Source organism: Crocodylus siamensis, chromosome 11, assembly GCF_052110815.1.
Source record: "Crocodylus siamensis isolate JL-2025a chromosome 11, ASM5211081v1, whole genome shotgun sequence".
Lineage (NCBI taxonomy): Eukaryota > Metazoa > Chordata > Crocodylia > Crocodylidae > Crocodylus > Crocodylus siamensis.
Window position 1 is genome coordinate 56193342 of NC_143405.1, and position 12094 is coordinate 56205435.

General features: G+C 43.2%; 1 protein-coding gene across 6 annotated transcripts in view; it reads right to left on the reverse strand.

Annotated features, from left to right (window-relative positions):
• CNTN4 (contactin 4) overlaps window positions 1–12094 on the reverse strand; it is a 581748-nt gene that overhangs the window by 20284 nt on the left and 549370 nt on the right. For 4 of the 6 annotated variants that reach the window (XM_090021954.1, XM_090021951.1, XM_090021952.1 and 1 more), the window contains exon 14: window positions 6467–6642. In XM_090021954.1, coding sequence (XP_089878080.1) covers window positions 6467–6642 — 176 coding nt within the window. The remainder of the gene's footprint in view (window positions 1–6466; window positions 6643–12094) is intronic. The other 2 variants (XM_090021956.1, XM_090021955.1) reach the window with 1 other exon arrangement.

Genomic DNA, 12094 nt, shown 5'->3' on the forward strand with positions numbered 1-12094 from the left:
GAAGAGACATTTTTCTGCCGTAGCTTGGTTGGAAATTAAACCTTCACAGGAATTGCACATGATACAGCAGGTTAAACAAGATGAAATCAGGAACCGTGAAGAATAGCACTGAGGTTCTAAATGAAAGTGAATTTTCTGTCCACACTGTGGGCATAATCTGCAAGATTAATACCGCTTTTTTTGGCAATATTTCTCTATATTATCACATATCATGTTCCATCTTCTCTACCACAGTTGGGCATAAATGCATCTAATATGATAAGACACACAGACTTGGTCTGCATGAGAAAATACTATCCTGTGCCAGGGTCACTGGAATTTTAATTCAAATGATGAAAAAGCAGATTTTAATGCCAATGTTTTTTGTTATTTGCAACGGATCTTGATGGAGTGGTTTGAAAATATTCCTAGTCAAATTTAAACACAACTAAATCCCTGTTTTGCCTGTGAAGATTCAAGTGGAAAGTTCTTTACAGCTCGGTTGCCAATTTTTGTCCCTCTGATACATAAATCCAAAAGGTTTCATTAGTGGGAAAGACTCCTGCATTTATTTTTTATTTTAAGCTTCTTTGTAACACATGCCCTCCTCACATATTTTAGAGAGCTGATCATGTACCACTCCCAAAAGCTGATATTTCTAAGTGTAAAAATTAAAACCAGTGACAAAACCTGAAATAACATGCACTTTAAGAGTTAGGTGAAAATGCAGTAAATTAGCAATTATTCACTAGCCATGTATCAGAGTACAGACAAGAATCTGAGACAAGAATGCCTGCCTTAGATGGCTTTAAATGGAACTTTTCTTTTTTTAAAAGTTTTCTTTTAAATGGAAAGAAAAAAGTTAGGGTTAGACAGAGCAAGGGGCCTGGGTGTTAAGATATAGAATTGAACTTTTTAGGTGCAGACCACAGACAGGAATCCATAATCCTAAATTAGATGCCTAAGCTTCCTATGAAACACAGGGAAGAGACAGGTCCCTCAGAATCAGATTCACAGCAGCCAACTACCTGACTGAGGACCTACCTGAACTAGTCAGTAGGAAACATTGACCGTAGGCATGTTTTTTATTACCTGCCTCTGCCCCTGGGTTTGACACCTATCTCTGGGCTGCACTGAAGGGCACTTTGGATTCCCAGGTCTGACCCCTCTCCTGGAGAAGAAGAAGAAGGAGAAGAACCAGGAGCTGCCACATCCCAGCAGTGCTAACTAGTCTACCTATTGTATAAAATGGTAGGGGTATGCAAAGTGGGCCCTATTCGAATTGGATTCAGCCTGAATCAGGGACAGTGATTTGATTCATTGATTCGGATCACTGTCGCTGATTTGATTCAGCTGAATCCGAATCTAAAGGTTCGGCGAATCAGCGACTTGGACATAGGTACAGCTTTAAATGTTTTTATCTACATACCTTGAGGTACTAGGCACAGCTCATGATTGCTGCGATACTGGGGTGCATGGTGTGTCCCACAGGGCTGCAGGGTGGGGGTGGGCTCCACATGCTCAGGGACAAACCCAGAGGTGGACCGGAAGTACTTGTGGTCTACTTCAGGGTCAGCTGGGGAGTGCGCTGGGCCCCCCCGTGTCCCTAGGCTCAGCGACTGGCTGCAGGGGGACCCCAGGTGCCCCACCAGACCTAGGAGGCACTAGTCACCAAGGCGGGGGCCCCCCAGCATGCTCCCCGGAGGATCCGGAGTGCACCAGAAGTGCATCTGGTCCACTTCCGGGTCTGCTGCTGAGCACGCTGGGGAGGCCACCATGCTTCGGTGGTGCACTCCATGTGCCCCAGCACTGCAGCACTCATGAGCTGCTGCTACCTAGAGGTATGTAGAGAAAACATTTAAAGTTGTCTCTATGTCCAAATCTCCACTAATCTCTCCAAATCGATTTGGAGGGTTCTAATTCAATTTGGAGAGATTAAAGGGTCATCTGATTCAGTCTGGATTCAGAGATTCAGCCACTGAATTGGGCTGAATATCTGGCAAATCGAATCAGGGACCGAAGGTTCACACAGCCCTATGGGGTATCACATGATACCTTCATGCTCCTTCCCTGCATGTTTTTGAATGCAAGTGGTGGCTGTTGCTGTGTTTTATGTACAGCCTAAGTGATTAAGTGTTTGTGTTCTGAACGGTCCTAATGGCTAAGGACTCCCTGGGCATCTCCCCACGAATATGCACATGCTGTTTGTCGTGCCATAGACCCATCTGTGGTGCTGCAAACCGAACATGCTGCACATGCAGGCATTTCCTGCTCTGCTAATTTGTAGCACGGTGGGGTTTTTTTGACACCAGGAGCTCCCAGTGTCAAAAATACCTGCACCAGAGAAAAAGTGGGGTGGCACACGTGGTGGCAGCATGTACAGCCCAAATCTGGAACCTGGCCAGCCAGAGCCATGCTCTGTGCACTTGGACTGCTACTGCTGGAGCCCTGAGTGGCCTCCAGGTCCCCAGGTACAACTGCTGGGGCCAGTCGAGGTGTTGGCCCCAGCTTCTCCTACCCCACCTGGGGCAACTTATCACATGCCAGAGCACACATTCAGGGGCATTACCCAAGGACAACTAGCAGCAGCACAAATATGTGCCACTACTATTTGTCCTTGGGGAATGCATGTTTCTGTTTGTGGGGATGCACCCTCAGAGGCTATAGACAGTGAAATGGCTGTGGTCTTATTGGGTGTAGTTTCTTATTCCGAAGTCCACATTATAAAGTGGCATCTTGGTTGACAGTCTTAGCAGAGAGGACAAGTACTGATGTAATTCAGTACTTTAGTTGCAGGGGACAGGATAAGAAATAATATGATCTTAAATTGAAGCCAGGGAATTTTAGGGTAGATATTAGGAATACTTTTCTTATTGTGAACATGGTAAAATATTAAAATAGCTACCAAGAAAGGTTGTGGAATTTCTACTCTTGGCATATTTTAAGAGCAGGTTAGAAAAACCCTTGACTGGAATATTTCAGACCAGGATGATTCTGCCTTGAGCATGGGTGGACGAGGTGACCTCCTATGGTCCCATTTTCCTGTGATTCTAAAGAGACTTCTAGCATCTAATAAAGTGAACTTGAATTCACGGAAGCTTATGCTTACTACATGTCGTGTTTAGTTAATCTATCAGGTGCATGTCTTCTTCTAGCCCTACCTCACACCCATATTTACATTTCAAAGGAGACTCTAAAACTTTGAACTGAAGCAGAATGATATTCTTCTTTACTCCTAATCTCATGGAGAGCTTATTTCCAATCTGCATACACACGACCTTGACTCTATCTATTTATTGTAGCTGGTATGGCTAGCTAATCTCCTCTGTAATTAGACATCTATTTCCATTAAACTTCAAAGAGATGTGGCTCCTTTGAAAATTCTAGCATAAATCTACAAAGTCAAACCTCAAATATACTGTCATAGGATATGGACAGATGACCAGTTTCCCAGAGGTAACGGGATAGGAGTAGGGGGCTGTGTACGTGTGTGTGTGTGCGCGCTCATACCCCACAGAAAATAAAAGCTAAACTGTAGTAGCTTACTACTCAGTGTAAAAGAGTTTAGCTTCTATTTTTGGAGTAGGAAAATGCACAAGGAAATTTAATGTGTATTGGTGGGTTCAGGATAAACTCATGTCTTCTGTTCATATGCTTATGCCTACAGATAAGATACCATGAAAGGAGATTGGGTGCCCTATGGTGCTCATCCAGTTGTCTTGCCTTCCATGCAGTAGATCCTTCAGAGAAAGGAAAACACAACTGTTCTTAATCATACTGAACTAAATGAAAGAGCTCCCAGGCTAATACAGACATTCGGGGGCATTAGGGGGAGGTTAACTTGATTCAAAATGGCTGCCCAGTATCAAGTAAGTCACGATGGGGGGGCTAGCCAGAGGGCTGGGAGGCCAGCAGGCTGGAGGGGATCTGGGGTCTGCTGGGGGATGGGGGCAGATGCAAGCCGCGATAGGTAGAGGGATCAGACAGGTAGGGTAGGGAGGGCAGGTGCATCCCATGGGTAGGGTGTGGGGTGGGCAGGTGTTACCCATGGGTGGGGTAGGCCCTCATTCCTCCTGCCCTGCACAGGGACTTACTCGCTTGCCTCTGGCAGTGGCAAACACTGATAAAAGCAGCTGCACTCCAAGTGGCATGGGGGTGGAGACAGCCGGCTGGTGGTGGGTGGGGAAGCAGTGGGGGCACAAAACAGACCAGTGAAGGGGAAGATGAACTGAAAAGAGCAGCCCCAGGGCTGCGGCAAGTGGCTGGGTTTTCCCACCCCTGGGGCTGTGCGAGGGAAGTGGACAGAAGTTCCATGCACTGGTTTGACCTAAATCGAATTCGTCTAATGCTACAAAGCTCCAGATTGATCTTAAATCAGGTTCTGCAATTTTTAGACCAGTTTGCATGCATGGAACCTCTGCTCAGTTACAGGTTTATACTGACTGCTGGTCACTGAGACCGAGTCTGCAAGTGTAAGGTCGGCACCCGAATGAGCTAAGTTTAAATCAGGCAGCCATTTTGAATCTGATTTAACCTACCCAAATGTCTGTTCTTAGCCCCATCGATTTAATTGATTTTTACTGATTGGGCCCAATACCCTACACATTTAGAAAGGAATAAGGATGTTGGCCTTTTCGTTACTGATCTTCAAAAAATCCTAACACTCAATGGCTTTCTCAGAGGACATGAACTTGTTGCTGAGCCACAGCTCCACCTTTTCCAAAATAGGAAATAAAGCAGTGAACCCACCTCTGAGAGCTCCCTCCCCAACGTGCTTGACACCAGCAGTGGGGTGAAGCCATTAGGGAGGCCTCACCTCTTCGTCTGCAGATTGCCCGTGTGCACACGGTGGGTGGGGGAGTGGGACTGAGCTTCTCACTAGCATAAGTAGGAGCACCAGGAAAGCTGCACAGATGTGTCCCAAAAGCTCCTGTCTAGTTTAAGCACCTAGATGAAATGGCCATTTTAGGTGCATAAATGGGAGCCTAGCCCTGCATTAACAGGACCTGAAGGTTGATGCCTTTTGGATGTCTGGTCTCCTTTAGGGATGTACTGAAAAATCCTCATTCTGGCCCCTGGTTCTGCTCACATATTTACCACTGGATTTACAACTCTGGGGACTGAAATCTTCCATTAGCAACAAGGTTCAGCACAGGTAGCAGAAACACAGGCTTCCTCATGGTGTCATGCCAATTTATCTCAGCTTGTTTAACAGATGGGAGAGGGCAGTTCATTCTCTGTGTCCATTTAACACTCAGACTCTACGGGTTGGGTTGCTAACAAGGATGCCAATTAGTGCCAATTACAGGACTACTTTACTGAGTTGATCCAAACACTTGTCCAGAAGAATGTGGACTCATTTCTCGCATGTTGGTAGGTAGTTATCGGTTGGTAACAACTTTGGAGGCTATTATGAATTGGTGAGCCAGAGGAAAAAAGACGTTTTTTATCCCCAGAACCTTTAAAACCACTGTTCAGAAAATAGTAGAGAATATTTTTAGATAGATGCTTCCTAATGACTGAAGAATGAATCTCCCTTGCCTTGAGGAATATACAGTATAATGAGCTATTTTTCATTTTAACTGTCACACAAGATGTCTAGAACCTTTTCCAGATTTGACTTCTTTACTTGGTATCAGCTTCCAGATATGGTGTTTGTAACCTATAATTAAGGTACCCTTTGATTGTTATAAAAGTTTGAAAGTCACGGTTTTGATTTTCATGTAAGCAAATACACACACACACACACACACAAATCACACACACAAATATATATAAAATTAAGTGGTATTCAGTCTTATTTTCTATAACATCCTTTGGGAAATCTCAGACAATAAAATAAAGAAACCTTGCTCCCATGCCCAATATTGCTGATGATTATTCAATGTCGAGGGAAAATATTTAGCTTGCAGAAGTAACTTGGTCACAGGAGGGATCACACAGTGAGGGTACTAGGGAAACATGCTGATTATTTCAAAGAGTAATCAAACAGATTTGAGATCTCTGGAAAAGGGCTGCTACAAAATTATAACTGCCTTGGTGAATGCAAAGTTTTACAGTGGTTTAGTATATGCTTTGCTCCTTCAGCAGGGAGGAAAAATATTAAGGAGAGTATTCTCCCCGGGGGAAGATTAAAAAAAAGTCTATATGCTATGAACTGGAATAATGGATGTGCCATAGCTCCCATTAGCACTGGTGGGATTCACTGACATAAAAACATATTGCTCCTAGAATTCATGAGAAGATATTGCTTAAGGAATCCCATTAATATCGGGCTCTGTGAAATACTACCAAACTGGAATATTTGTCTAACAGTTTTCTTTGTAGTCTGTAAAGCACAAGACAAATATCAATCAGCCTGGATATATTAACACTTTCTATTTCCCATTAAGTTTGGTTCCTTTTCTATGTTATCTATGGTCATTACTGAAGCTTTCAGTGGAAAAGGTGAATGGCTTTTGGGGACTGTTTTAATATTAATACTTACCCCTCCAACTCTTTCAAAGTGATCCCCGTCTTTTTCAAAGTCTATGAGGTGTCCATTAAATGACCAAGTAAACATAATATCTAGCGAGTGATCATGAGATACCTGGCAAGGCAGGACAATACTTTCTCCAACAGTGACATCCATGCTGAAAGGTGGCACCATAACCCGTGTTGGATCTATAAACAACAAATCAGAAAGGACAAAAGAAGAATGAATCCCCCTTCCTTGGGAAATACACAGATTTCAAGGACTTAAAACAATGCTAAGCAGCTTATTACAATTGATGAACTTTAAGAGGTTTGAAGGTTCAGTTAAGACAGGCACTTAAGAATTAGGAAGATGCTTAATGGGATAATTGTTGAACGATTGCATCGGTAAAACTGGGTGGAAATGTTGTTTTTGATGCTTCCTAGGAGTGAAAAATACACTGGTAAATTGTTCAAGATGCTCACTTTCAGCCAGAAACAGGTGCACAAAAAGAAAAGATAATGAGGGAACACAACTGCCTGTTTTCTCTCTCATTTACAAACAAGGTGCGGGAGATTAGATGTTTATGAACCTAGAAACGAAATACAGAGCTTACCTGGCTAAGGCAACTAAAGGGACCAAGTTAGCACCTCACCAAACTGGGATTCAAGAAACCAGAGCCACAAACTGCTGGTGATCTCAGAGAAATCATTTTACTTTTGAAGGCTTCATTCCTCTGTTTTATAAAAAAGGAATAAAGATCCTTTTCTTTCCCTGCAAAATACTTTGAGAGCTAACAATGGAGAGTGGTAGAGAAGAAGCAACTATTGCTCCTATCCAATGGCTTACTATCCAGGAGGGTGGTTTAGTGCCTTGCAAGGCAAAGTGTTCGATGTTCTCAAACCCATTCCTTGAAGAAATGAAGAAACTTAGAAAGCCTTCAGAAAAACTGCACCATTATACCAGATTGCCAGGTTTATTTGTGGCTGTGTAAAGAGAGGTCAACCACCAGATGAACACAAATTGACCAGCCATTTCACTTCTACCTATAAGGGCTTCTTCCAGGTAAGCTTTTGGTGGTGAAATACAGGGAAGGATGAAATTGGTGCTATTTTCTGAACCCTGACTTGATGAAGAAAAGCAAAAACAGGAATGAACTATCTTTATTCTTTGTCAGGTAGGGAGTTGTGTGCCTTAAATATGGGAAGCAGAATATCACGACTCCATTTTGTGCTTTGGGACTAATCCCTTATTCACAGCTGGAGTTCACATGGATCCTTTACCACTAGTTTAATTGTCAATTTTTCACTCTATTCCCAGAGTGCCAACAAAATGGTGGCAGAGAAAGATGAGCCATGACACATTATGCAGACTCCAGCTCCCCATCTGTGCCCCTCAATTCCCTTTGCTTCCAAAGTTACCATTTGTCTTTCATTTCGGTTGACAAAAACGCAGTATTTTTTTTTTTAAAAAGGGTCTCAAAGGACAAGAAAAAGAAAAAAAAAAATGTTGCTTAACAATGAGCCTTAATGCCAGAAATACATATTTTGCTTTTTCCAAAAGTCCTTTCCACAGAGCGACACTAGTAAAATACCAAGGTTGTTATTCATTCTACCTGCCGCTCGAAACCAAGGCTGCCGTCCCTCCTGCCTATTGATACTGCTGCTTTTACTGTCTGACTGCTCTGTGACTGATGCTGATATGGGGGAGGACTTTGAAAGGATGAGCACTATGGGCGCCTTTTTCTACCCTGCCATTCCTTCACTGCTCCATCTGCCCTTTCCATACTTGCCCCATCTTCTTATTCTTGGAGCAATTCCCCTTCCCTCCTCCCCACTGCCATTTAGTAAGAGACCATTAACTGTGAGGCCAAATACTGGTGAAGGTGGAATCCTGTTGCCAGTAAAAGGTAATGAGAGTATAAGGAAGCCAGGTGTTTTGAGCAGAAAAATGAGAAAGATCGCTTTTCAAGGAGTGCCGTCCAGGACGTGGTTGCAGACACCCCTCAGACCTCTGAAGCCAGAAGGAGCCCACATTACCTTCAGTTCCTGTTCGCGTTGCTGCTTTTTGTTCAGTAACGGAGATAGGTTAATTAGCTGCGGGGAGGCAAAACTAGTTAGCCCCAGGACAGTGGTGCACAGAGGGCAGCCTCTAGTTCAGGAGGCAGCCCCGAGACCACAGCTTCAACCTCTCAGCTGCTGGAGCAGGATACTGCCTAAAGCCTTGGGCACACTCAAAGGGATCAGCTTATTTCACATCCATTTTTCAAACTTGGGAGAATCCCAAAGCAGGGATTCTTCAGAGATTGCAGGAAATGGCTCTGAAATTTGGGACTCTCCTATAAAACTCATTGGGACATTTGGATGCTTTAAAAAATAGGCTGGGATTCAAGGGATCTGAGGTCTATTCCTATTTCTTCTAAAGCCTTCACCCAAGTCTGTTGAAGGCAGCAGACTTCCCAATGACTTCAACAGGCTTTAAATCAAGTCCTCACTGACTTGACTGTGTTGCCTTGGGCAAATTGAATTAATTAATCTGTGTTTCAGTTTCTCCTTCAGTAAAATGAAGTAATACTTGTCTACCTTGCTAGGCATTGTGAGGCCTAATTAATTAATGTGAGCAAAGTATTTTGGGTTCCTCAGGTGAAAAGCAGTATGCATTCAAGTCATTAAAATGTTGTTTGAATTATTACCCAGAGCCCATGGCAACCTGGTCTTGATAATACTGTTGAGAAGACCAGGATTTTGAGGCCTGTCTTGGGACCATTTTTTTTTCCTTACTGGATTAAGCTCCAGGGGTTCAAGCCCCTTGTTGTGTGAGTCTGGTATGTTGATCTGAGTTGGTATAAAAATATAACTGCATTCATGAAAAGTCCCCCAGGGTTGACAAACCCTAAGAATCGCTCTTTAGATCGACTTCGCGGTGTAAGTAAACACTGCAGGCACTGAAGCACATACAGCTCATGTAGACATACCCAAGGTAGCTTTAAACGAGGTAGCTTAATTACTGCCAGGAGTGTTAGCATAGGAGGAAGGGGCTATGCAGGGACTAACTGCTGAAGTATTCACCCATCTTCTTAGATGGATTTCGCCACTTGTGCCGAGCTCTGTCCTGCTGCAGCTAGGCTGCGAATGGTACCTTACTACTACTGGTACCTGCGCACTTTACATGGGCAGCAGTCAAAGCAGCGATTGCAATGTAGACACATCTTCTGCCCGCTAAATCCAGGTATGTCCCATGACACATTAATGCTAACAGTACTAGATTCACAGACATTAGGGCTGGAAGGGACCTGAGATCTTCAGGTCCAGCCCCCTGCCCGAAAGGCAGCAAGTCAGTTGGGGTCAGATCACCCCAGCAAGATCAGCATCGAGCCGTTTCTTAAAGGTATGCAGAGTAGGTGCTTGCACCACTTCTGGGGGAGTCTATTCCAGACTCTGGAGACTCGGACGGTGAAGAAGTTTTACTTATGTCCAGTCTAAAATGGTCTTCCAGCAGTCTGTGACTATCAGACCTTGTCTTCCCTCGGGGTGCCCTGGTGAACAGACGCTCTCCCAGTTCCCGGTGCACACCCCGATGTACTTATAGGTAGCCACCAAGTCCACCCTGAGCCTTCGCTTCTCCAGGCTGAAGAGCCCCATGGCTCTCAGCCTCTCCTCAGAAGGCCTCTTGGCATAGATCCTATGAAATAAAGTAACACGAGATAAGGGTGTTCAGCTCTTCACAGGAAAGCCTAATTTATAAGTCCCCCCCATATCAATATTTTATCTATTTAAATTTAAAATTAAACGATATACCTATTTAAGGCTCTAGCTGCTTTTGTGCTACACTATAATCTCAGAAGCATTAAAATAATCCTTTCATCAGAAACTTGGTCAGCCAGATACCTCCAGAAAAACCTCTCCGCCCCTTCACCATAATAGGAAGCATCCTTCAAACCTTCTCCCACAAAATGCTTATTGAAGGGAATGATCCCGAGAAGAAACCAGCACCTCGTCCAGGGTGCCGAGCACAGTACCTACTCGAGTCCCAGGAAGTACCTTGTAGGATTTGGCCCTAAACTAGTGTTAGCATCTAGTTATTAGAGGCTAGTCCTTGTTTACTTGACACATCCTGTGAAAGTGCAAGAAATGATTATAAAAGTAAGGCACAAACTGACTCCCTTTGTGATCAAAACAGGAAATATATACATTCTTGTGAGGCAAAGACCCGATTTGCAGAGCCATTTAGCAACAATTTCGGTGGAAATCTTAGGAGCTGCCGGCTCCCAACACCTTCGAAAATCAGGCCCTAGGGTTTTAATCCAATCATGTCAGAAAGCACAGCAATATAAGCCTTTAACACACTGTTTTTCTGTGAATGGCTGAATGAGCCTGATGACAAATGACACCTGAATGGAGCACAGACAAGACTTTGACCCTAGTCATATTTAGCATGAATGCGAGTCCTCTGTGCTGCACTTTACAAATCACCCCAAGGAGAATGCTTACCCATCTCTTTTCACAGACTGAAAAAATAAGGGGGGAAAAAAAGATCCATTTAATAACCAGAGCTACAGCAGCAAATGGAAAGTGTTATTCAGGAGCCAGTTGAGGGCAGCCAAGTGTAGGCACCTTGGCAATAGGCAACCAAACAGTAATCCAAGTGATTAGATTTGCGTTGTTAAGATCCATAGCATGAAGCACTCTTTTAATTATGGAAAGTACTTTAATGACACTGGAATTGGGCTGGTTAGCCTCCAAATTTCAAAGTGAGTTACAACTATTCAAGGATTTTTATGAGCTAGTCACATTTGCCTTGGAAGTATGAATTCATTTATTCTTTACTGTATCCAGCCACTATGTTAGGCAGGCAAAGCATTTAGCTAGATACCATAAACAAAGACGACTTTTTTTTGTTCTTCGGCTATGACATACATATTGTTTTCCTTGGGTTTCTTCAAGACGTTTTTAAATAGAGGAAGAGTAGTAAGGGCAGCATATATTTAACAATAAATGTGTATGGGGTAAAACAGTTGCTGTTAGCAATTCAAATTGACATTTACTTTTTGAAATCCTTCTGTGCCTTTTAGTTTGGCTTGAAAATAAACCTGAAATGTCCACTCACAGGTAAATGTTAATAATATGGAGAATACTTAACTCTTTTATAGCACTTTCATCAGCAGGCCACAAAGCACTTTACAAATCAGGGCAATGCTGAGGAAATAATGTCCTTAGTTCTTAAACATTACTCAAGGGACAATCAAAACTACGGCATGGGAATTGTGAGAAAGTTCAGCTGGCATTATTTCATGGATGCAATAAGCCACACGATTCAGTTTCTCCCTGGAGGGAAAAGGAAAGCTACGATCAAGCAGAAAAAGCATCTATGTTTTTGGTTTTGGACACAAACAAGTGAAAGATTACAAAAAAATGGTGATGGGCTGAAACAGCACGTTTTATAGGCATATATAAAGTAAGTCTAGTAGATTAATATATCGCCATATCCAAATACATACCTTGTGCAAAGTGAGAGAGTTGGATATTGGCAACAGAATAAGAGAAAGTCTTTACTGGATACTTATGTTACAGAAGTGAATTATGATCTGCTTTAACTGTACATATGCTGTCTATAACTATTTTGCTCTCTTGTCTGTAGGTGTCACTGAAAGCTCAGAAGAAC